At 50.8% G+C, this 24,816-nt stretch overlaps 2 protein-coding genes across 3 annotated transcripts; both read left to right on the forward strand.

The window, feature by feature from the left end:
• Positions 1-425: 425 nt before the first annotated feature.
• On the forward strand, positions 426-2,073 carry AIF1 (allograft inflammatory factor 1). The gene is made up of 6 exons (XM_004695120.2): positions 426-511; positions 692-753; positions 839-905; positions 1,259-1,300; positions 1,501-1,663; positions 1,892-2,073. Exons 1-6 carry the CDS (start codon positions 487-489, stop codon positions 1,974-1,976), a joined length of 444 nt encoding a protein of 147 aa, XP_004695177.1. The 5' UTR covers positions 426-486; the 3' UTR covers positions 1,977-2,073.
• Positions 2,074-9,155: 7,082 nt separating this feature from the next.
• On the forward strand, positions 9,156-24,752 carry PRRC2A (proline-rich coiled-coil 2A). 2 transcript variants are annotated; one of them, XM_004695121.2, is made up of 31 exons: positions 9,156-9,340; positions 11,365-11,539; positions 12,012-12,189; positions 12,524-12,623; positions 12,722-12,794; positions 13,121-13,264; positions 13,413-13,564; positions 13,737-13,816; positions 13,975-14,117; positions 14,395-14,485; positions 14,595-14,814; positions 15,213-15,693; positions 16,122-16,309; positions 16,544-16,841; positions 17,667-17,877; positions 18,063-19,907; positions 20,193-20,464; positions 20,644-20,774; positions 20,977-21,106; positions 21,201-21,286; positions 21,472-21,705; positions 21,853-21,993; positions 22,102-22,173; positions 22,276-22,443; positions 22,892-22,974; positions 23,149-23,359; positions 23,448-23,546; positions 23,684-23,896; positions 24,017-24,111; positions 24,220-24,310; positions 24,429-24,752. In XM_004695121.2, the coding sequence occupies exons 2-31, from the start codon at positions 11,428-11,430 to the stop codon at positions 24,567-24,569; spliced, it is 6,483 nt and encodes a 2,160-aa protein (XP_004695178.1). In that variant the 5' UTR covers positions 9,156-9,340; positions 11,365-11,427; the 3' UTR covers positions 24,570-24,752. The 2 variants fall into 2 exon arrangements, with proteins under 2 accessions (XP_004695178.1, XP_012589876.1); XM_012734422.1 differs by having other exon boundaries at positions 9,188-9,340; positions 20,250-20,464; positions 24,429-24,636.
• The last annotated feature ends 64 nt before the right edge of the window (positions 24,753-24,816 follow it).

Here is a 24,816-nt window from a genome sequence, read left to right on the forward strand (position 1 = left end):
GATGCAGGCCGTGAGAGGATTCACCAGAGACAGAGTGGGGAGCAAAACAGGCAGATCGATGAAGTACACTGCTGAAGGGAGCAGCAGGCGGGTCAGGAGAGATCTGCCACGCCATATGGGTCAGCTCCGGGCTGGGATCGAACTCACACTGAAGCAACTGCAGCTAGCTTGCAGTGCTGTGTCCTAAGCCATTGCGACATCAGGGAGGGCCTGATGTCCAACATTTATTTTATGCATACATTGGGTTCTCCTTAAAAGGAATTTGGGAGAAGGTTATTTTCTCATCTGCATTCTCTGCTGGGCTCCCCTTTCTTCCTGGGGTGCTAGTGTCAGCAGAAGTTGATGGGGAAGTGGAAACTGAGAGGAGGGGGGATGAGGAGAAAAGGAAGTTTGTGAGACAGACCTCTGAAGAGGCTGGTGGGAGAGTGAGTCGTCAGACCTCAGAGACCTCCAGCTTGGCCAGTCTCCACCAGCGTCTGCTGAGCTATGAGCCATACCATTGATGTACAGGGTAGGGAAGGTGGAATGGGTGGAAGTTTAAAGTGGGAGCAAGAAGATGGACAGCTGGAAGCAAGGAGGGCTGTTAGCTGATCTGGAAGGGCAGAACTGTGGGTGGCCCTGGGCTGGGTATGAGGGGAGGAGAGGAAGGGGGGTGGGGTGATGAGGCTATCTTAACCTTTGTGCTTCTCAGGTGGAAAAGCTTTTGGGCTGCTGAAGGCCCAGCAGGAGGAGAGACTAAATGAAATCAACAAGGTAAAGGAAGAACTAAGGGGACAGGCCTAGGGAAAGGGGACCCAGGACCCCAGAGCCTATCCTGACTCTTACTTTTCCCCCATAGCAATTTCTGGATGATCCCAAATACAGCAGTGATGAGGATCTGCCTTCCAAACTGGAAGCCTTCAAGAGTGAGGGAAAACTGGGATTGAGGCCAGAGGTCGGGTGGGGTGGGGAGTACTGGGGGCTGTGGAGGGTTGGGCTTTCCTAAAAGCAGAGGAGACCACCGAGACAAAGTCTACTGCTCTGAGAAGGGAGGCTGCCTTTCCTTGCCCCCACCCCCCAGGTTGGAGTCCCCTTCTCTGGCCTGCCCCTCTCAGTTTCTCCTCTGGTTCCCCATCTCTTAGCAGGGTGCCTTAACTTCCCAACCCTCTGCTTACCCCCTGTCCTCCTTCCACACCACCCACCCACTGCCCACTTATCACTGGTCTGCAGCCTTTTCCTTCCCTACGAGCCTCAGCCAGGTACCCACTTTTTCTTTCAGAGAAATACATGGAATTTGACCTCGATGGAAATGGAGATATCGGTGAGAAAAGGGTCATTTGGGGAAACCTGCAGAACTAGCAAGAGGGTGCTCTCTCCTACAGTGCTCTGTCCCCCCTGTCTTGGGAACGGACCTAAAGGGCCCACCTAGAAGCAAGGAGGAGGATGGGAATGCAGAGATGGGTAAAGAGAATTGGGGAGAGGTGGGGGGGTGCCCTTCTCACTTCCATTTACTGCCTCCAGATATCATGTCTCTGAAGCAAATGCTGGAGAAACTTGGGGTGCCCAAGACCCACCTGGAGCTAAAGAAATTAATCAGAGAGGTATCCAGTGGCTCTGGAGATACTTTCAGCTACTTTGACTTTCTCAGGATGATGTTGGGCAAGAGATCAGCCATCCTAAAAATGTGAGGGTCCAGTTTCCTGCCCACCACCACGCCCATCCCTGGGCTCACTTCTCACATTACTCACATTACTGTCCACCAGCCTTCCAGCTTCTGGTCCCACAACCCTGCCCCTGTCTATTCTTCCTTCCATCCTCTCACACCCCTTTCTCTCCTGGACATTAGTCCAAGATTTATTCTCTTGAGAGAACTAGTCCCCCTGATCCCTGTGTCTCTTGCCATCTCAACCAGGATCTTGATGTATGAAGAGAAATCAAGAGAACAGGAGAAGCCAACAGGTCTGCCAGCCAAGAAAGCTATCTCTGAGTTACCCTGATTGGTCAGGAGGAGATGTAGTAGGAGTGAAGGGGCTTCTAATGATCCCAGCATGGAAAAAGAAGAAAATATTGTGAACCAGAGACAAACTAAATTAAATAAATGATCCTTCTTGAGAAAGTCAGCTTGGTTTCTGTTTTTGGCAATTTTCTCCCAGGGCTTGGAAAAAAGTAAGGCATTTTTGGGGGAAGGGCAGTGAAGACTTGCCAGTATGCTCAATCCATCAATCCATCAACAACTTGATAGCGTGTCCTTTAGAGCAAATGTATTGCACAAAGGCGGGGGTGGGGTGGGGTGGCGGTTCCAGACATATAAGAGCCTTAACCTCAAGGACTGGAGTGGGGCAAAGTTTGAGCCCCAGACAAGGAGCTGACCCACATGGCGCAGCAGACCTCTCCTGTCTCACCCGCTGCTTCCCTCAGCAGTGTATTTCAGTAGATCTGCCTGTTCTGCTCCCCAGTCTGTCTCTAGTGAATCCTACCTACCTACCTGTATCTCTGGTCTGTTCACCTGTAAGTAAATAAATCTTTTTTAAAAAAATTACTTGAGAGCCCTCCCTGGTGGCGCAGCGGGTTAAAGCACTGCACTAAGAAGCATGAGTACTTCGGCATCAGTTCGATCCCCGCCTGCCACGGAGGAGATCCACGTGGCGCGGCAGACCTCTCCTGACCCGCCCGCTGCTCCCCTCAGCAGTGTACTTTGTCGATCTGCTGTTCTGCTCCCCACTCTGTCTCTGGTGAATCCTCTCACCCTCCGCATCTCTGGCCTGTACCCCAGTTCTGTATGAATAAATAAATAATCTTTAAAAAAAATTGCTTGAGAATGGTCTTAGTTTCCAGATGACAGAAAGGGTTAAGTAGCCAAGCCAGGGAAGGCAGGAGACTAAGAGCTCCCAGACCTTCACTGAGGCTATTCCTGGACTTTTCCACTGTGTGGCTCAGATGAGTGAACTTCAATTGTTCCCAGTTACTGCTCACTATTTCAGATTTCTGCCTACCTGGAAACAGATAATCCGACTGAAACAGATAATCCCAGCTTGAAACATGCACTAAGGACAGACAAGGCCATGCTGGCCCTTCCCTAGGGTGATCCCAGGGAGGTACCCAAGTTAGCATCCTGTAGAGCACGACAGTAGCTGGCTAGGACTTCAGAAAAGGTCACCGAGAGTTGGATAAAATATCTGAATATAACAAAATTAATAACTAGCCTTTATTGAGTACCCACTATATACTAAAGGCCATTCTAAATGCTTTCTGTGTGTTCATTCAATTTCCACAACAACCCTGGTGATACCAAGGAGGAAAGGATCCGGGGTTTAAATAATTGATTCATTCAGGATAAGTAAATTGGGTTACAGTTACACAATGAACTATTATATACTATTAAATATAAACAGCAATGAGAATGAACAAACTGCAATTATGTGCAACAATGTGGTGATTTCATTAACAGAATGTTGAACAAAAGAAAGACACAAATGAACCCTTACTGTATGCTTCTATTTGTATAAGGTACAGAAATGAGTAAGTCGAATATATGTTGTTAGATGGAAGTCAGGGTAAGTTAGTCTTGAGAGAGGAGAGTGACTACAAGAAGCTCTAAGGGCCACTTACAGGGTGTCATTTTTAGACATATGTTCTCTTCAGTTTGTGAAATTCATCAAAATGTACATATTTATATGTATAAATTTAAGATATTTTGTTATATATGTTTACATGTTTTATATACCTTGACAAAGTTAATTTTTGTAACTTAAAAATACAATTCTGATTTCATTTTTATGTTTGATTGCTGTAGTCAAAGCAAAACTTACAAACACCCAGTCCAAGATTTTCTCCATCTAATCACAACTCATTGTCACTGTCAGATTAATTCAACTACCTGCTAATGAGCATATTTCATATGAATAAAGTAACTAGAAATGTGTGAAGAGTTCTTGTGAAAGAAACTGTCATGTTAAAGCTGCAAGTCTTTTACCATTTTTTTAAAGATTTATTTACGCATATATACAAGAACTGGGGTACAGGCCTGAGGTGTGGGGTGGGGGGAGAGGGAAGCGGATTCACCAGGAGAGGTCTGCCAAACCATGTAGGCAGCTCCCTGGCTGGGGATCGAACTCCAGCTGCACAGACTGAGAATAGCTACATCGTGCTGTAGTTTAACCCCCTGCCCCACCAGGGAGGGCCCAAGCTTCAAGATTTAAAAAAAAAAACTCTTAGTATGGCCCTCCCTGGTGGCGCAATGGATTAAAGCACAGCAATGTGAATCACTGGGAAGCTTTCCACAAGTGTTGGATCTATGGCCTGGGAGCTGACCCACATGGCACGGCAGACCTCTCCTGTCTCAACAGCTGCTCCCCTCAGCAGTGTACTTTGTGGATCTGCCTCTGGTGAATCCTCTCACTGCCCTGCTCCCCCCACCCCCCAACCCCCGCCACTGCTGGCCTGTACCCCAGTTCTGAATGCATAAATAAATAAATCTTTAAACATAAATAAATCTAAATTTTTTTTAAAAGCAGATTAAAAAAATAAAAAATAGGGCCCTCCCTGGTGGCACAGCGGGTTAAAGCACAGCACAAAGAAGCTTAAGCCACTTCCGCATGAGTTCGATTCCCCACCTGCCCCGGAGGAGATCCACATGGCGAGGCAGACCTCTCCTGACCCTCCAGCTGCTCCCCTCAGCAGTATACTTTGTCGATGTGCCTGTTCTGTACCCCACTCTGTCTCTGGTGAATCCTCTCACCCTCCGCATCTCTGGCCTGTACCCCAGTTCTGTACAAATAAATAAATCTTTAAAAATAAAATAAAAAATAAATAAATAAAATAAAATAAAAACTCTTAGTAAATAAAAAGTACAATTGAGCAAACAATTTTTCCTATGATAAATGAGATTTACATGAAATTTTTCTGGTTATAAAAACTAACACATGGGACCCTCCCTGGTGGTACAATGAATTAAAGCGCAGCACTATGAAGCCAGTAGCCACTGCAGCCAGGGAGGTGACCCACATGGTATGGCAGACTTCTCCTGTCTCTCCCACTGCTCCCTTCAGCAGCATAATTCATCAAATCTGCCTGTACTGCTCCCACTCTGTCTCTGATGAATCCTTTCACCGCCCCTGCACCTCTGGCCTGTACCCCAGTTCTGTATGCATAAATAAATAAATCTTTTTAAAAAAATACAAAGAAATAATACTGCCCATTCAATAAGTTGAAAGACGTATTTATAGCCCTCTAATATAATCAAACTAAGAAATTGTTTGCCTCTCTTTAATTTATATGTAATCACTTGGCAATTCTTCATATTATCTATTATACTAAATTTTAAAAAAATTACACTTAATTTAAAAAAATTCAATTTTGGTAATTCAGGTATAAAATTGAATTTTATATCTGGTGGCACAATGGATTAGCATGCAGCACTGCAAGCTAGCCGCAGCCCCTTCAGTGGGAGTTCAATCCCCGGCCCCATATGGTACGGCAGACCTCTCCTGACCCGCCCGCTGCTCCCCTCAGCAGTGTACTTTTTGGATCTGCCCGTTCTGCTCCCCACTCTGTCTCTGGTGAATCCTCTCACCTCCCACCTCTAGCCTATACCCCATCTCTTGTATGCATAAATAAATAAATCTTTTAAAAAATATATCCATAGTGCATTTCAGAAGGAAGTGACAGCCAGAAAACTTCCAGTGCCAGGTTCCATCATCACACTCGATGCTAGGTGGGTAATTCGTCCTGCGTGGCTGAGGCACCTTTCTTATGCACTGGCTCAGCTCTGTGGCAGCTCCACATTATTCCTTGCTATGTCTTGGTATAAAATTGTGTTCTCCCCTTTCCTTATGTTCCAGCCAGAACATTATGCTCAGCCAGAACCCAGTCTTGTCCATCTCCCAGAGCGACAAACCAGATAACCACCTGGTTTGGGGAGTGAGGAGCAACATGATGCTACTCATCATAGTCCCCTTGTTGTGTCTAGACGGCCAGCATCTCAGACTGGTGCCCGAATTTGCCCATCAAGGCAGAGATTCTCTCCAGACTGGTGGTCTTCAATCTCACAGCCATCTACTTGGCCACATTAGCCATCAACGTGATTACCCTGACCATGTCACCAACATCTGAACTCATGGCTACCAAGCCAACCCTTATACCCAATGTCAAGAAGTTTACCATCTGGTGCTTCTGGCAGGTGACATTTTTGTTGTGTGTCCTGGCAACTTTCATGTTGCCCTTCTGAATGGCCTTTTGAAGTTTGGTCTTTTCCCTCCTTGCATTTTTTGGCATGTCTGCTCAGTTGTTAGACTGTGAACTTCAGGTTGAACAGCTGTTTCTCCATGCTGGACAGTTTGACAGCTCCTCGGAGTTGACTACAAGAGTGCAAGCAAATGATTTTTTAAATCATTAATTGGGCATCAGTGACGTGCCATTCCCAATTCTATATGCTTGGGTTATCAGAGTGAAAAAAAAATCCCTGTCTTTGTGAAGTTCACACTGCATTGTGGGAATTGGTGTGGGAGGCCAGATAATAGACAGTAAACATAACTGAGAATGCATATGATCTCTTAGAAGATGACATATATTATGAGAGCAAAAAAAGTAGAGTAGGGTAAAGGGGATTAGTGATGCTACGATGTGCCAGGATGGGGGAGGGGATGGGAGTGAAGGAAGATTAAAAGTTTGAATGGGTAATCAGGTTAGAGCTATTGAGATCATTAACACTGGGCAAAAATTTCAAGGAAGAAAGGAATGTGTCATTGTGAGTTTCTGGGGGAAGATTCAACTGGGCAGAGGGAAAAGGACAAAGACCCCAAGATGAACATGCCTGGTAGACAGGCAAAGCAATACAATCAGAGACAGTGGGAGCCTAGTCTTACAGGCTACCATAAAGATGTTAACTTTTACTTTGAGAGAAATGAAGAGGCATTATAGGTCTTTGAGCAGAGGAATCCTTGAGGTCTCCTTTGAGAATAAGTCCACTCTGGCTGCTGCATAGAGAATAGACTGCAGGAACAGGAGTAAACTCAGGAAGACATTCTAGGAGGCTGTTGCTATAACATAGGTGAGAGATGAAGGTGACTCCAATGAAGGTGGAAGCAATGAAGTGAAGAGGTTGGATTCTGGACATTTTCTCTCAATTAGCTGCTCTTTTCTAAAAGTGGAGCATGAGATAAAGAAAGGTCAATGAGGGTTCCAGGGTGTTTGGTTTAACTGGAATTTTTAAATTGACATCAGCTAAGAAGCAAGGTCTATGGGTTCAATTCTAGACATGTGAATTTGTAACAATTTGTTAAAAACCAAGTGGAAATATCAAGTACACATTGTCTACAAGTCTGGACTTTGGGAATGATTTGTGATGATGACATACTTCTGGGACTCATTAGCATATAAGTGCTATTTCAAGTCATAAAACTGATGTCCTTGACACACCAGTTTTGGTAGAAGGCAGGGGAAAGAAGTACCAGAGGGTGCCTCCCTGGTGGTGCAGGGGTTAAAGAGATAGAGATATCATCAGCCACTGCAGCAAGAGTTCCTACCAGATCCTGGCTGGTCTGGGAGCTGACCCACAAGGCACAGCAGAACTCTCCTGGCCTGTCTGCTGCTCCCCTGAGTGTATTTCTGCTCCCTACTCTGTTCTCTCACACCACGCCCCAACACACATTTCTGGCCTGTACTCAAGTTATTGTATGCATAAATAAACAAATCTTAAAAAAAAAAAAAGTAGCAGAGAAGAAAAAACTATAGGAACCAAGTTAAGGATAGGCCTAGGCCCAGGGCAAAGAGTGGTCCCTGGAGGGTACCCATTCCTTCCCCCAAAACCAAACAACTGGGGACAGTGAATATGGATAGCACGCACTTCTAAGAATTTTTGCTGTGGTAAGTGACCAGAGAGCCGGGACAAGGGAATCCATTTGATAGCTTGATAACTGAAGTCACCTTAACCAACTTAATGAGTCTCGGGATAAAACTTTATTCTGATTCTTGTCAAAATTTCTGCTCTCATTTTCCATGATGAAATAAGCAGTTCTGTCATTTAGCCACACCAGCCTACAAACACTGATGCCTCTGCTTATCATTTCCCTGGGAATGAGACAGCCCGTAACTACCCTAACTAGTGCTATTACATCTCTTGATGTAATAGAATTTACATAGGCCTTACATCACATTTTCTAGAAGTATTTCTGAATCCCAGGCACAAACTGACTTTATTCTTCTGCTTCTAATATTCTATACATACCTCTGGTACCTTCAAAATGTTGAATGATTTGCTGACTGGGTACTAGCTCAGATTGGAAAAGAGTAATAAGGAGAGTAACAGGAGACAAAGGAAGGGAAAGTCCTTCATTTCCTAGAATGAAGCCACTCTGAAGAGACTGCCAATAATACCAGATATACCAATATGAATATATACAAATATATTCATAAAAATTATAGGTTATAAAATTAAATTCCCCTTATTCATGGGTCGCCTATATTTTAACGAATAAGTAATTCTTAGCGTATCTTTGTTCAAATAATTTGCATGTATTATGCAAATAAATAGGATTACCCAAAGAATGCTAACGCTATCCAGAGCCCAGGATACAGCCCCTGAGGCCTTTGGATTGGCCTGTCGTATCCAGCTCATTTGCATGACGTGATTTAATAAATGGAAGGCCCCGCCCCCTCTGGAGCTTTCACCTCTCGCGGAGAGACGCGTGAGTTGGGTCTTTTTCCTGGTTACGTAAACTCCGCCCTCCGCAGCTAATCCCTTCCGCCCCGTCTTCTCGCTGTGTCCTCCGGAGAAAAGCACCATAGGCCTTTCATCGTTTCCTTCCACTCTCGGCGTCCCTACGTCTCTCCGCTCCCATCTTTCCAGAGGCGATTGACGCACGCTCCGCCTCTTTCTCGTCCCATTCGTCGTACAAATTCTGCGCCCAAACCGCCGGGCCGACCGGCGCCTTATTCCCGCCCCCTTTACACGTCGTAACGGCCGACGCCGGGGCCCGCCTCTTCAGCCAACCGGCGTCTTAGCGCCAGTAAGTCCCGCCTTTTTATGCAAATGACCTATCCACGCTCCGCACGCCCTGTCTTTTTTATTTTTTTCTTTTTCTGAAGTCCCTGGAAGTATAGAGGAATAGGGTAGGAAGCGCCCCGCCCTTTATGTAAATCAGGGGGCGTGTCTAGGCGCGGAGAGAGGCGGGAGGTGGGGGGGCGCTCCCGGGGGCGGCGGTTGCCCGGATGGGCCGTTAGTCGGAGCCCAGCCGCGGAGTGAGCGAGGGAGACGGGAGGAGCCGAACCCGGCGCCATCCGCCGCCATCCGCCCCCGCCCCACCGCCATCCCACCCCGGGGAGCCCCCAAGCCCCGGTCCCGGACCCCCGCGCACCCGGCCAGGTGAGTCTGGGCAAGCCGAGCGCTAATGCTCTTTTCCGGCGCGGGAGCGGTGGTGGCGGCGGCAGCGGCGGCAGCGGCGGGCCGGGCAGACGGGCGGACGGGGGGAGGGGGGAGGAGAAGCTGCCATTAGCCGCCGCCATTTTGTCCTCCTGCTGCCGGGGCCTGCCTGCCCCTCCCCCTCTGGTACCCCCACCCTGAGACCGGCACCTCCCGCCCGGCTTCGAGTCTGCGGCCTGCCCTTAACCACCCACCTTCCTGGCTTCCTGGGACGACCCTTTTCTCAGCCCGTAACTCCCCACCCTCCGCTGAGCTCCGGGCCTCTAACCCTGTCTGTGGGCCCCCTTCCCCGCCGTCGCTGTGGGATGGGCCGCGCCCGACTGTTCTTTTTGGACAGTCTTTTTTTTCTCCTCTTGAACCGCCTCCCCATTACCCAGTTCTAGACGGGGTTCCCTCTTGCCGACCCTCTTCGCGTCGAGTCACTCCCACTCTAGAACCCTGCTTTTATCCCGCAGCTTTGCTTTCTGCATTCCTCATCTCCCTTGTGGGGTTTTTCCCCTGTTCCCTCCTTTTTACCCCAGCCCCCCCCCCTTTTTTCCTGGGTGTTTTGACACTGTCCCTTTGCCTCTACCATGCCAGCTTACCTGTGATAATTTCCCACCTGCTTTGGTATTCTTTTATTAGTGTTAGTCGCTTGCTCTATGACTTCATATTTTTATCAGAGAGACCTTATACACCTACAGAGCTCTCCCCAGCTCCTCATCTAACCTGTCTTAAGTGTCCAGCTTTTACTTTCCACTCCGATCCTGTCTGGCTTTCTCTTTCTTCATATCACTTGCCATCTCTTCACACTGCTCCCCCTTAACCATGAATTCCTGGTCATGCTGAACCAACTGATCACGGTGTGTTTGGCCTGCTTGGGGAGTAGGGGGCATTAAAGAAAGACAAGACTGCCCAAGGACATTTTTTATTGAGGGTAGGAAAATGAAATTGGTTCTTGCTTTGGCCCTGTGGTTACAGGGTGCTCTTCCTCTGGCTCCATAATGCTTTGTTTTTCTCACGCCTACATAGGGTAAACCAGAGCCCACCAGTATTTCATCTGGAGACAAGATTTTTTTTATCCAGGAGCTGAGATGGGGTATTCCAAATACTTGGGGTTCTGTAGCTTGGGAGAGTGTTGAGCCCCAGTTGTTCCATGAGGAATTCCCTGGCACCAGCCCCCAGTCTGGCTGAGCAAGCTCATAAAATCCTTAAACTCCCAGCATACCTTCCTGCAAACCTCCCCAAATGGGAGTGAGGTTGCTGGGAACAGAACCTGGGGCACAGGGCCCTGGGCACAGTTAGCTGGTGTCTAATAAGCAGGGAGTCTAAAACTGTTTCTTGCATGTTGGAGTTGAATGCCTCTTTCTGGTTTTCTCTGGAGCTTGGAGTTGCCCTGTTTTATTGTAGGTCTCTGAAAGGATTTTGGTAGAGGGAGAAGAGATTACTACTTTGTAGGGATGAAGAGGCTGTCATCCATTATAGACTTGCACAAAGAGGACAGTGTTTATACTAGGCAGACATTTGGCTTTTATTTGAATTTCTTTGGCAAAAGGTATTTGGTGGAGAGAACATGGCATTTGGACTCTGGGACCCCTCATGCTGACGGGGAGTTTGACTAGGCTGGAGGAAAACATCAGAGGGCAACTTATCTCGGCTTCTCACCCACCAATTGAAATAGGTGGTCAGGGTGGGAGTATGGGTGGTTGGAGGGTGGATGCTGGAATGCCTATCTACCTGGGCTCTACACAGAGCCACCGAAAGCCAAAACTAATCAAAACAGTACCTATACCATAGGGGGCTATAGCTGATCACAGGACAGTGCCTGAATAGAGGACAGGTCACTCAGTGGGTTCTCACCTGTATGCACAATTGCAAGACAATTCAGGCTCTAGGAACAACAATCATAAGGTTGAAAGGGAGCTTCTAGGATTCTCTTGTGTCTGTAAAGGCAGCGGAGACTGAGACACTTGGTATCTGGCCCACAGGCTCCGGCACGTTTTGGGGGAGGTGCCTGCAGGACCCAACATACTCAATGAGCTTCCAGCGCAATGTCCGATCGCTCGGGGCCGACTGCCAAGGGGAAGGATGGAAAGAAGTATTCCTCGCTCAACCTGTTTGATACCTATAAGGGCAAGTCCTTAGAGATCCAGAAACCCGCTGGTGAGGGTCCTGCAAAGGTGCTCCTACTTATTGGAGATGGGCATGAATGTTTAGAACTCTTTGAAGGGGAACAGCTGTAGTACAGATAAAAAAAAAAAAAACTATAGAGGTTTCCCAGCTGTAACTTGGGTCCTATAGAGGACACTGGGCTTTGGGTGAACACCAGTTATCCTCCTACAAAGGCGTGTCTGTGGTTCCCTGTCTTTGGACACGTAAGAATTGGAGGTAAAGAAATGTGGGCTTGGAGAAGTCTGGGGTCAGCTTGCCCCTCGCAGGCTCAAGATCAACCAACCTACATAAGTTTATGGAATATAGAAAACCTCAGTCTTTCCAGTAACAGAGATTACTGAGGGCGAAGAAAGGGCTGGTTTCTAAGAGGCTTGGTGCAGAAGATGTCTAAATGGAGTCTAGGGTAAGAGGCTGCCTTGTCACCCGTGTGAGGCACGTTTCACCCTTTCCACTTTATCTCTAGTTGCCCCTCGACATGGCCTGCAGAGTCTCGGGAAAGTTGCCATTGCCCGGCGTATGCCACCCCCAGCCAACCTTCCAAGCCTGAAAGCCGAGAACAAAGGCAATGATCCCAACGTCTCACTAGTGCCGAAAGACGGAACAGGATGGGCAAGCAAACAGGAGCAGTCCGACCCCAAGAGGTAGATGGAAACCTGGCGCGATGAGTATTTTAACTTTGAACTTGAGGATGAATTGAAATTTGGTCTGCCCAGCCACATAAGAACCAGGGATGAAGAGGAAAGCCTCTTCTGCCTATCCCAGGGCTTTTGTTAGATAGATGGCTGAGGAACAGTATTTTAGCGTTCTGTCTAATGGCGAGAGATAATACTCTGCCAGGTCACACATAGTTATAGTATTTTGTTTTAGTACATGTACACAATGAATAGACCTGGGTTCAGTTCCTTTCCTTCACCAGTTGAAGGAGAGTAGGCATCTCAGGTTCTCTGTAATCTTCCTGTTCTACCATTTCCTTAGTTCCGATGCCTCAACCGCTCAGCCGCCGGAATCGCAGCCACTGCCGGCTTCACAGACGCCTGCCTCCAACCAACCGAAACGACCCCCAGCAGCCCCCGAGGTACCTAAAGGAACTGAATGTTATAGAAAAGGTGGGGTAAAAATAGCTTCTAGTCCCCCCACCCCTCACATTACTGTTTATTATCTCTGCTTTCCCAGAACGCTCCTTCGGTTCCAAGCGGGGTAAAGTCCTGGGCACAAGCCAGCGTCACCCATGGAGCACATGGAGATGGTGTGTGCAAGCCTATTTGGGGATTTCTCTGGGCACCATGGTGGGCAGGAGCACTGCCCTGTACCTTTGTTGACATGCTTTCTTCTGACTAAATTTTGACCCCCATACTCACTTTTATTGGACACTTAAGTGAGTTGGGATCACTCTTCAATGCGGGTGAGGAGAGTATTAGAACTGGCCTACTCTTTGGGGAAAGAGCATCTAAGATACAGGGGAGTGAGTTTGAAGGCAGAAACCTAATGGGCTGATAAACTGTCAGAGTCTTTGCTTTCATTGGATTTCTCAGTGAATGTACTCTTTCCTGTTTTGCATCCCAAACCTAACAGGTGGAAGGGCATCAAGCCTACTGTCACGATTCTCTCGAGAGGAATTTCCGACCCTTCAGGCGGCTGGCGACCAGGACAAGGCTGCCAAGGAAAGAGAGTCTGCCGAACAGTCGTCTGGGCCCGGACCAAGCCTCCGCCCCCAAAGTGAGTAGCCATCATTTGTGAGTGAGTGGGTGGGTGAATGGTTACCTTTTCGCCAGGGCATTGTATTCATCCATCTTCAAGCTTAAGTGCTAGCTTACTCGCCTTTCTCTTTGTCCTCAGCTATAATACTTTGCTTTTTCCAAAATAGATTCTACAACTTGGAGGGACGGAGGTGGGCGTGGCCCTGATGAGCTGGAGGGCCCGGACTCCAAACTTCATCATGGCCATGATCCCCGGGGAGGGCTGCAACCTTCAGGCCCACCCCAGTTCCCTCCCTACCGCGGAATGATGCCGCCCTTTGTAAGTTTGGATATCTTGTTTTGAATTGATTAACTGAAAGCTCTATAGTTATGAATTGGTCTTTGGTGGGGGCAGCTGCAAAGTAGTGATCTATGACATAGAGGCAGGGTGGGGAGCATGATATATATAGGGAAATGATTATCTGAGTAGCTACTATTGGGGCTTTTTGCAGATGTACCCCCCATATCTCCCATTCCCTCCACCCTATGGACCCCAGGGACCTTACCGATATCCCACTCCTGATGGGCCTAGGTGAGTCATTCAGGCCTGGGTATGTTGTAGCTGGGAGGTGGGAAGGGGGCTTATTGGGGGAGGAGATGGCTTTTTAGCCAAGGAGGCTCAATCTTGTATGTGGTTATACAGCCCTACCATCTTTAACCCTCTCTCCCATTTGCCATTTTTGTACCCAGCCGTTTCCCCCGTGTGGCAGGCCCCCGGGGCTCAGGGCCGCCAATGCGCCTTGTAGAGCCAGTGGGTCGCCCTTCTATTCTTAAAGAGGATAATCTCAAAGAATTTGACCAGTTGGACCAGGAAAATGATGATGGTTGGGCAGGTAAGTTGATATCAAGGGTTAGACCTTTTGTTCTTAAAGGCAAAACCTGACAAGGAAAAAATGGGGTGTAGTGTGGAGAAAAGGCAGAGCTTTGAAAGGTTAGAGGGTCTTGTGGAGGAAAACAGAGTCCTGGTAACAAAATAGGAAGGTGAATTTAGGAAAAGTATTGGCATGGATAGTGCATCCTATTACAGTGTTCCGGACTACTACTGATTCCGGGAAGATACCAGTGTGGAGAACAGAATGCTTAGGTTACATCCTTCCCTTTTCCCCTCAGGAGCCCATGAGGAGGTGGACTACACTGAAAAACTCAAGTTCAGCGATGAGGAAGATGGGCGAGACTCTGATGAGGAGGGAGCTGAGGGCCAGTGAGTTTGGGGCCCTCTGGGGAGAGCAGCAGGCTATTTCTTTCATGATAACTTTTTTAAAAGCTGGGGGTTGCAACTGACTTTAATTGTATTGTTGGTTTGCTTGCAGCAAGGAATCCCAATCAGCTGCTGGTGAGGAACGGCCCCCTGAAGCAGATGGCAAAAAGGGCAACTCCCCCGGCAGCGAACCGCCCCCTCCCAAGACGGCCTGGGCAGAGACCTCTCGGCCTCCAGAGACAGAGCAGCCGGGGCTTCCTGCCCCAAAGCCTCCCCCACCCCCACCTCACCGGGGCCCCGCCGGGAACTGGGGCCCCCCCGGGGACTACCCAGTGAGTGTCTAAAATGAGGGTTGAAAGGGTCATTTGTGGGAGATTAGTGTCAACTCAGTAGTTGAAGTAGAAAAAGCTGGAGGGAAGACCAAAAATGGGCTGCGGGAAGTATAACTCTTTAAAGCAACTCTGTACGTGTTTGGAACTTCCTTGCTTGTGTGGGGACCTGGGAGAAGAGAAATTTAAGATGCTGAAGAGGACAAACAAGGAGGCCTTGGGTATTTGGTCTCTGAAAGAAGAGGGGGAAAAAAATCAAATAAAAAAACAAGGATAATGAATTTGTTACTGCCCAGAGATTCCAAGGCCTGGTCTTTGCACCCATGGCTAGAGTCGGTTGATGAATGTAAAAAAAAAGCGTAACTGACACCCCTGGTCTTGCTGGGTCTGTTCATCGACAGGATCGTGTTGGCCCTCCCTGCAAACCCCCAGCACCCGAAGACGAGGATGAGGCATGGCGGCAGAGGCGCAAGCAGTCTTCATCAGAGATCTCCCTAGCTGTGGAGCGGGCCCGGCGACGTCGAGAGGAGGAGGAGCGACGCATGCAGGAGGAGCGTCGGGCAGCTTGTGCTGAGAAGCTCAAGCGACTTGACGAGAAGTTTGGGGCACCTGACAAGCGGCTCAAAGCAGAGCCTGCCACCCCACCAGCTGCCCCTCCTGCTCCAGCTCCACCACCGGCAGTTCCCAAAGAACTCCCTGCACCTCCAGTTCCTCCGCCAGTACCAACTCCAACACCAGAGAAGGAACCAGACGAGCCAGCACAGGCACCTCCTGCCCAGTCCACCCCCTCTCCAGGTGTGGCTCCAGCTCCCACCCTGGTGAGTGGTGGTGGTGGCGGCAGCACCAGTAGCACCAGCAGTGGCAGCTTCGAAGCCAGCCCAGGTATGGAGACGGAGATAGGTACTACCAGGCGACAGATAAGTTCTCTGCTTGGGTGTAGGGTGCACGTGCTGAGGATGGGAATCACTGAAGTAGAAGGCAGTTGATTGGTTTACTGGGCTATATGTGGTAGGTGTAGAGATGGTTTGGCTTATATGCTTATCTGAGAGGAGATCATTTTATTAGGTGAGTTCCTAGATTAGTGTCCTAAAACTACCTTTGCATAAGGCTAGAGTGGATCAAGACTCCACTCTAAGTGGCATATTTTGGTTGTTTCGTGGAAGTTACCACCACAGTGACTCTTGAGAGGCCACAGTGTTTTCATGGGTCTTAAGTGGGAAGGAAGGGTTCTATGTTTAGCGAGGAAGCTAATGCTGAGGTAGAATTATGGGAGTGTTTGTGGACACTTGATTGTTTTGTCTTTAATGTAGTGGAACCCCAACCCTCAAAAGAGGGTCCTGAACCACCAGAAGAGGTTCCTTCTCCTGCCACACCGCCAGCTCCTAAGGTGGAACTTAAGGGTGATGGAGTTGGCCCGACCCGGCAACCTCCCAACCAGGGCTTGGGCTATCCTAAGTATCAGAAGTCGTTGCCTCCTCGATTTCAGCGGCAGCAACAGGTGAGATGGAGTTGCTTCTTGTCTTAAGGGCTCCAAGTCTCCCCAGCTTCAACATTTACCCTACTAGTTACTTCCTGGATATCTCAGCTGGTTCTGTCTTGTTAAATCAGCTTCAGTTCCATCTACATGGAATTGGTATCATACATGTGTGTGACCTTTTTCTCTTGGCTGCTGCTTTTCTGTCTTGAGGATGGGGCTCTGATGCTTCTGTCATTCCCTTCTGGTCTTCCCCAGGAGCAGCTCCTAAAGCAGCAGCAACAGCAGCAGTGGCAGCAGCATCAACAGGGCTCAGCCCCACCTGCTCCAGTGCCGCCATCTCCACCACAGCCTGTGACCATGGGGGCTGTGCCAGCTCCACAGGCTCCGCCCCCGCCCCCCAAGGCTCTCTACCCAGGTGCTCTTGGCCGTCCACCACCCATGCCGCCAATGAACTTTGATCCTCGCTGGATGATGATTCCTCCATATGTGGACCCCCGGCTCCTCCAGGGACGGCCTCCTTTGGACTTCTACCCTCCTGGAGTGCATCCCTCTGGTAAGGGGACCTTAGGAGGGATGGGAGACCCCTCAACCCTGTGACATAAATGTTGGCATCTTGTGGGGCTGAAGGGCCACTAGGAAAGGCAGGAAGGGCATGTGGTTAACACTGATTCTCTGGGGGCCTCCCTGGTAGCCTAGGGGCTAAGACTCACTGCTGTCACTGCTAATGGCCGGGGTTCAGTCCCTGACCAGGAGCAGATTTCTGCTTGTCTTCTGCTCCCCCTTTTGTCTCTGGAGAATCCTCGAGGCCACTTTTCACCTACATCTCAGTTCTTCTACACAAACAGATGGGTTTTCTGTTCTAAGAATGGGTTTGGGAAGAAATAGTACTTATTCATTGGCCTGGGTTTACTGAGGGGAGGGGAAAAGGGGTTAATTCATATGTATGAAACTGAGTAGCTAACTTTCAGAAGGGCAGGCAAAGCCCAGTCTTGGAACAAAAGCTGGAGGAGTTGATGTTGACTTAAATAATAGGGAGGAGCCCTCGCTGGTGGTGCAGCAGGTTAAAGCCACTTCCCCATGAGTTTGATCCCCGCCTGCCCCAGAGGAGATCCACATGGTGTAGCAGACCTCTCCTGACCCACCCGTTGCTCCCCTCAGCAGTGTACTGCGTCCATCTGCTGTACTGCTCCCCACTCTGTCCCTGGTGAATCCTCTCACCCTCTGCGTCTCTGGCCTGTACCCCAGTTTTGTATGAATAAATAAATAAATCTTTAAAAATAATAAATAATAAGTAGTAATAATAATAGAGAGGATTAGACTTTTGGGGTTAGACAGCCTGTCACATAAAAAGGTTATTTTTCTCATGTTGTTTCTGTAGGTTTAGTTTCCCGGGAGCGCTCCGACAGTGGGGGTTCAAGCTCAGAGCCATTTGAACGTCATGCACCTCCACTCTTACGGGATCGGGGCACCCCACCAGTAGATCCAAAGTTGGCCTGGGTAGGAGATGTTTTCACCACCACACCCACAGACCCCCGTCCGCTTACCTCACCGTTGCGCCAGGCTGCTGATGAGGATGACAAGGGAATGAGGTGAGTATGGGTCATGAAAAGGGAATGCTCCTAGTGGAAGGATCTTGTGAGGAGATCCTTTTCGGTCATTGGTGAGATGGTAGGGGTGAGCGTGAAAACAGCGTCTGGGTTATAGTAAAATGTTCTCATCCCCTTTCTACTTTCTTTACTGAGATAATTCCATTCTTTTTTGTCTTCCTCTTCAGGAGTGAGACCCCTCCAGTACCTCCCCCACCACCCTATCTGGCCAGTTATCCAGGCTTTCCAGAGAATGGAGCCCCTGGGCCACCAATCCCTCGATTCCCTTTGGAGGAGCCAGCTCCCCCAGGGCCCCGACCACTCCCCTGGCCCCCAGGCAATGAGGAGGTTTCCAAGATACAAGCTCCACCTTCCAAGAAGGAAACCCCCAAGGAGGAGGCCCCACAGTTAACTGGGCCAGAAGCAGGCCGAAAACCTGCCCGTGGAGTTGGTGGCCAAGGTGCCCCACCACCTCGCCGAGAAAGCCGCACTGAGACCCGCTGGGGTCCTCGCCCAGGCAGCAGTCGTCGCAGCATCCCTCCAGAGGAGCCTGGGGCCCCTCCCCGCCGGGCTGGACCTATAAAGAAACCACCACCACCTACGAAAGTTGAAGAGCTGCCTCCCAAGCCCCTCGAACAGGGGGATGAAACCCCCAAGGTCCCAAAGCCAGACCCACTCAAGACAACAAAGGGAAAGATTGGGGGTCCCAAGGAGACCCCACCCAGTGGGAATCTTTCCCCTGCCCCAAGGCTTCGGAGGGACTACTCCTATGAAAGAGTGGGTCCTACCTCTTGCCGGGGTCGAGGCCGAGGGGAATATTTTGCCAGAGGGAGAGGTTTTCGGGGGACTTATGGGGGACGGGGACGGGGAGCCCGAAGCCGAGAGTTCCGCAGTTACCGAGAATTCCGAGGAGATGATGGGCGTGGAGTTGGAGGACCGAACCATCCCCCTGCTCCCCGAGGCCGCACTGCCAGTGAGACAAGAAGTGAGGGTTCAGAGTATGAAGAAATCCCCAAGCGACGCCGCCAGCGAGGCTCAGAAACAGGCAGTGAGACCCATGAGAGTGATCTGGCTCCCTCAGACAAGGAAGCCCCTCCACCCAAGGAAGGAGTTCTCACCCAGGTCCCTCTTGCTCCCCCACCTTCAGGAGCCCCACCTTCACCAGCCCCAGCCCGCTTTTCCACTGCCAGAGGTGGACGAGTCTTCACTCCCAGAGGGGTGCCATCACGTCGGGGTCGAGGTGGGGGGCGACCCCCTCCATCTATTTGCCCAGGCTGGAGCCCTCCAACCAAATCTCTGGCTCCTAAAAAGCCTCCCACGGGTTCTTTGCCACCAAGTAAGGAGCCTTTGAAAGAGAAGCTGATCCCAGGGCCTCTGTCCCCTATGGTCCGGGGAAGCAGCAATATGGGCATGGGTGTGGAAGATGGGGAGCGGCCCCGAAGGCGGCGCCATGGGAGGGCTCAGCAGCAGGACAAACCGCCTCGTTTTCGGAGGCTGAAACAAGAGCGAGAGAATGCTGCCAGAGGGGTTGAGGGCAAGCCCTCCTCCCTAGCCTTGACAGTCTCCACTCCTGGACCGGAGGAAGCTGTCAACACAGTGACGGTGCCCCCACCGCCTCGCCGTGCGGCTGCCAAGTCTCCAGATCTCTCAAACCAGAACTCAGACCAAGCCAATGAGGAATGGGAGACTGCATCAGAGAGTAGTGACTTTGCCAGTGAGCGTCGGGGGGACAAGGAGGCTCCCCCACCAGCACTGCTAACACCCAAAGCTGTGGGAACTGGGGGCAGCGGAGGTGGAGCGGGACCAGGCATTTCAACTATGTCACGTGGCGAGCTGAGCCAGAGAGCCAAGGATTTGAGCAAGCGGAGCTTCTCAAGTCAGCGGCCAGGCATGGAAAGGCAGAATCGGCGCCCAGGCCCAGGGGGCAAGGCTGGCAGCGGTGGCGGCAGTGGTGGAGGAGGTGGGGGTCCTGGAGGGAGGACCGGCCCAGGCCGAGGGGACAAGAGGAGCTGGCCCTCTCCCAAGAACCGAAGGTGGGTTGGGAAAGCTGTTTGTTTTCTTAACGTTAAATTAAGGGAAGGGAGAAAACATGGGAAAAGGTGGGTGCTGTGATTGGATACCAGAAGGCACAAAGGCTTTAAAGAAGAGCACCAGGCTCTTCAAGTGACTAGGAAGATAGGAGCACATTGCCTCGCCTTGCTTTCCACTCTAGAACTGTATGCAAAGTTCCTTAGCACAGTCTAGGACCTGGATTTCGGCAGGGAAGAGGACAGGGAGGAAAATAACAATTCAGTGAGCTGATGCTCTGTTCTCTTCAGCCGCCCTCCGGAGGAACGTCCCCCAGGGCTTCCTCTACCTCCCCCTCCCCCCAGCAGTTCGGCTGTCTTCCGCCTGGACCAAGTGATCCACAGCAACCCTGCTGGCATCCAACAGGCTCTGGCCCAGCTCAGTAGTCGCCAGGGGAGTACAGCTGCTCCAGGGGGGCACCCAAGGCCCAAGCCTGGGCCTTCCCAAAACCCTCAAGGCCCATCCCCTCGGCCCCCAGCCCGATATGACCCCCAGAGGGCCAACAGCAATGGCGTCAATTCTGGTAAGTCGGAGGGGCTAAGGGTGGGAATGTCTCCATCCCCAGAGGAGACTAGGCTAAGGGAGGAGTGGCTTGGGGGCCCTGATGCTGGTGACTGCACTGAGCAAGGGTGGAAAGATTGGGCATGGACTGAGGCGGAAAGCTAGGGTCAGTGATGCTGACAGATTGCCCCTTTTCCCCAGACCACCACTTCGAGGAGCCAGGGTCGATGGTGAGGGGGCTGGGCGGGGCTCCCCAGGACTCTGCTGGGGTTAATTCCTTCCCCCCCAAACGGCGGGAGCGGCCTCCCAGAAAACCAGAGCTGCTACAGGAGGTGAGGGTGAGGGATGGGTCTGGGAATTGTGCTACATTGTTAAAAGGGGCTGTCTGGTTTTCACCACCTCTCCAGTCACTGTTCTCCACATCAACGGCATTCATCACTGTCTCCCTTTGTCTTTATTCCTTCTTCAGTATCTCACCATCTTAAGGTCTCCAATTCCCACGTTATGTTTTCCTTTCATCTTTCTCACCTGCAGGAATCCTTGCCGCCGCCTCATAGTTCTGGATTCTTAGGCCCCAAACCTGAGGGCCCAGGCCCTCAGGGGGAGTCCAGAGATGCTGGACCAGAAGCTCTTACTCCTCACATCTGGAATCGTTTACATACTGGTGAGTAGACCTGAGTAAAAGGAATGGCATCATGGGCTCTGTACCAAGGAGTTCAGAACTGACATTGACTTCCCATCCTGGTCGGTGTCCTCAGCCTCTAGCCGAAAGAGTTACCGGCCAGGATCTATGGAGCCCTGGATGGAACCCTTGAGTCCCTTTGAGGATGTGGCTGGCACAGAGGTGAGTGCGGATGGGAGAGGGGTTGTCTAGGCCAGGATTTCATCAAGCAGTGGTCATAGTTCCCTACCTGTTAGGGATTGAGTCTTGGGTTGTTCCCTCACGTAGTTGTCACTTCATGTACATCAGTCAGGTATTGGGGTACTTTCTACCCTGACTTAACTAAACTCCTTCTCCACTCCTCTCAGATGAGTCAGTCTGACAGTGGGGTGGACCTGAGTGGGGATTCTCAGGTGTCATCAGGTCCCTGCAGCCAACGAAGTTCCCCTGATGGAGGACTCAAGGGGGCAGCAGAGGGACCCCCCAAGCGGCCTGGAGGCCCCTCACCCCTGAATGCTGTTCCTGGTGAGGGTCCACCTGGCTCTGAACCCTCTGAACCTCCTAGGAGACGACCACCTGTCCCTCATGATGGGGACAGAAAGGTAAAAGGCCAAGAAAGGATAAGAGGTGTGTTTTGGGGACTCTGACTTTGGCCCTACCTGTCTCCTCCTTCCAAGCTTGTCTTTTTGGGGATTCCCTGATTGGTGTTTCCCGTCCCCCAAACCCACTTTATTGTGTTTTGTAAACAGGAGCTGCCCCGGGAGCAGCCTCTGCCCCCTGGTCCCATTGGCACAGAACGATTGCAGCGTACAGAGCGAGGCCCTGAGCCTGGCTCCCTCCGGCCACCCCATCGGCCTGGTCCACCAGTCCAGTTTGGCACCAGTGACAAGGTCTGTGTGGAGTGGGTATTCTGGGTAGGGGAAGGGAGAGGAAATACTGAAAGTGGGACATTAAGGACACTGAATCATGGGACAATCTTCTCTTCCTCACCATCATAGGACTCTGACTTGCGCCTAGTGGTAGGAGATGGTTTAAAAGCAGAGAAGGAGCTCACAGCATCAGTCACCGAGGTAAGTGGAAGAGCGGAAGTTTGGTGGTGAGAACTTGGGTGGGAATGATCTGGGCACCCCGGATGCCCCAATATCCCTCCTAACTCGGTCTCTGTTTGTTAGGCCATTCCCATACCCCGAGATTGGGAGCTGCTTCCCAGTGCTGCATCCTCAGCCGAGCCACAAGCCAAGAACCTGGGTTCTGTGCACTGTGGCCCGGAACTCAGCTCCTCAGGCCAGCGCTTGTACCCTGAGGTCTTTTACAGCAGCCCTGGGCCTCCCAGTTCTCAGGTAGGTCATGCACTTACTGTCCCATGACCCCTTAGGTGAATGAGTGGTAGACGTTCTTCTCTGTTTGTAGATCCTTAGAATCAGTTGTTTTCCAGTTGTGGCGAAAACATGTCTTTTTTTCTCCCCCCTCACTGTTGGTACATGGTGGGTAGGGTGGGATTTTCTTTGTAGAAAAATTAGCTGGGGTCTCCCTGGTGCTATGGGGGTTAAAGTATCATCGCTATCAAGCTCTTGCCAGTCACTGTGGGGCAGGTTCAATCCCCGGCCAGGGAGCTAACACACATGATATCGCAGTCCTCTCCTGATTCACTTGCTGCTGCCCTCAGATCCACCTTTTCTGCTCCCTGCTCTCTGGTGAATCCGCTCACCCACCTCTGGCCTACACCCCATTTCTTGTATGCATAAGTAACTAAAAAAACTGGAGCTGTGCCAACCTTGCCTCTTGCAGGTCTCAGGAGCATCCATAGACTCTCAGTTACATCCCAACAGTGGAGGCTTCCGTCCTGGGACACCCTCGCTGCACCCTTACCGGTAAGACCATGCCTGTGGTTCTCAGAAGATGGAGCAGCATTGTTGCAGGGGAGAGGCTAGGGGAAGGCCTATGTGTAGGGCACTGAAGGCTAGTGGGCTTGGAGCCTCTCTCAGGCGAGGAGAGTAAGTGACATTGGCTTCCTGATCCCTCTCCTCCCCCCAATTTCTTTTCAGATCACAGCCCCTGTACCTCCCCCCGGGGCCAGCTCCCCCCTCTGCTCTGCTCTCTGGTGTAGCTGTCAAGGGCCAGTTTCTGGATTTCTCCGCACTGCAAGCAACAGAACTGGGGAAGTTGCCGGCTGGAGGAGTCCTCTACCCTCCACCTTCATTTCTCTATTCTCCGGCTTTCTGCCCCAGCCCTTTGCCTGACCCACCCTTGCTTCAGGTAAGAGGTGGGCGAGTACCGGACTTCAGGAGCTAGAGTGGGGAAAAATGCTTTTGGGGTAATAGACATAAATTCTGCTCATCAACAGGTGCGCCAAGATCTGCCATCCCCCTCCGATTTTTACTCTACTCCTCTGCAACCTGGTGGCCAGAGTGGCTTCCTCCCCTCGGGGGCTCCTGCCCAGCAGGTACCTTGCTCGCCTCTGCCCTTCTCCTTTGTTCTAGTGCTCTGTCCAGTGTCTGAGGACTTTTTCTTTGGTATGTTTTGATTCCATCTCTGGCTTTCTGACATTGTTTCCAAACTCAGCGCCTGTATTTGTTACAGATGCTTCTCCCTGTGGTGGATTCACAGCTGCCTGTGGTGAATTTTGGCTCCCTGCCGCCAGCACCGCCTCCTGCCCCACCCCCTCTTTCTCTGTTACCTGTGGGCCCTGCTCTGCAGCCCCCCAGCCTAGCTGTGCGGCCCCCACCAGCTCCTGCTACTCGGGTGTTGCCTTCACCTGCCAGGCCCTTTCCTCCTAGCTTGGGGCGAGCAGAGGTAAGTTACAGGAACTGAAATGGTAGGGAAACCTCCCCAGAGTTGGGGCTAGGGATTCAGTATCATGGAAGAGGACTTAAAGACAGAAGGCTCATGAATTTTTCTTTTTTTTCCCTACAGTTGCACCCAGTGGAATTAAAGCCGTTCCAGGATTACCGAAAACTGAGCAGCAACCTTGGGGGACCTGGGTCATCACGTACTCCCCCATCTGGAAGGCAAGAAGGAAATAGGGGTGCAGAGTTCCCATTGCTGTGGACTTATCTGGGAGACCCAGGGAACAGGTTCCCCCCCCCCCCCCCCTTAAAGCACCTTTCTTCCTTTAGGTCTTTCTCTGGCCTCAATTCCCGTCTCAAGGCCCCACCTTCCACCTATAGCGGAGTCTTCCGCACCCAGCGCATCGACCTCTACCAGCAGGTGAAGGAGAAACCCCTGTGGCCCCAAGTCTGAGTCTGACAGTAAACCACCAAAGTTCTTGTCCTTCATTCCTGACCTCCCAGTATGACGTACTCTTCCACATGTACCTGTCCACCAGGCCTCTCCACCAGATGCTCTGCGCTGGATGCCGAAGCCTTGGGAGCGGACAGGGCAACCTTCTCGAGAAGGATCTTCCCGGCGGGCAGAGGAGCCTGGGTCCCGAGGGGACAAGGAGCCTGGGTTGCCCCCACCCCGCTGAGGGAGTTCCTTTTGACCCCCCACCCCCCGGGGCTTGTATATAGATTATAAATATATAAGGGGGGAAAGGGGTGGGTGGGGATGGGTGGTGGGGCTGGGGCCTCGCTTCCCCTCCTCCCCCTTCCCCTGATCCCCTATCCCTGGGGCTGTTTGTTAAAAAATAATAATAAAAGGATGAAAAAAATATTTCCAAAATGACTTGGGGAATGGGTTAGTGGTTTCCAACTTCCAGTATCATAATGGTACAT

This window comes from Condylura cristata, unplaced genomic scaffold (genome assembly GCF_000260355.1).
Source record: "Condylura cristata isolate star-nosed mole 26May11 unplaced genomic scaffold, ConCri1.0 scaffold00055, whole genome shotgun sequence".
Lineage (NCBI taxonomy): Eukaryota > Metazoa > Chordata > Mammalia > Eulipotyphla > Talpidae > Condylura > Condylura cristata.

Bases quoted from the DNA above. Each gene is read 5' to 3' on its own strand.
- AIF1 (XM_004695120.2), top strand. From the start codon at position 487: ATGAGCCATACCATTGATGTACAGG. The intron at 754-838 runs GTAAAGGAAGAA...TTTCCCCCATAG, and splicing joins GACTAAATGAAATCAACAAG to CAATTTCTGGATGATCCCAA. The intron at 906-1,258 runs GTGAGGGAAAAC...TTTTTCTTTCAG, and splicing joins CAAACTGGAAGCCTTCAAGA to AGAAATACATGGAATTTGAC.
- PRRC2A (XM_004695121.2), top strand. From the start codon at position 11,428: ATGTCCGATCGCTCGGGGCCGACTGCCAAGGGGAAGGATGGAAAGAAG. The intron at 12,795-13,120 runs GTGTGTGCAAGC...CAAACCTAACAG, and splicing joins CCATGGAGCACATGGAGATG to GTGGAAGGGCATCAAGCCTA. The intron at 24,311-24,428 runs GTGAAGGAGAAA...CCTGTCCACCAG, and splicing joins GCATCGACCTCTACCAGCAG to GCCTCTCCACCAGATGCTCT.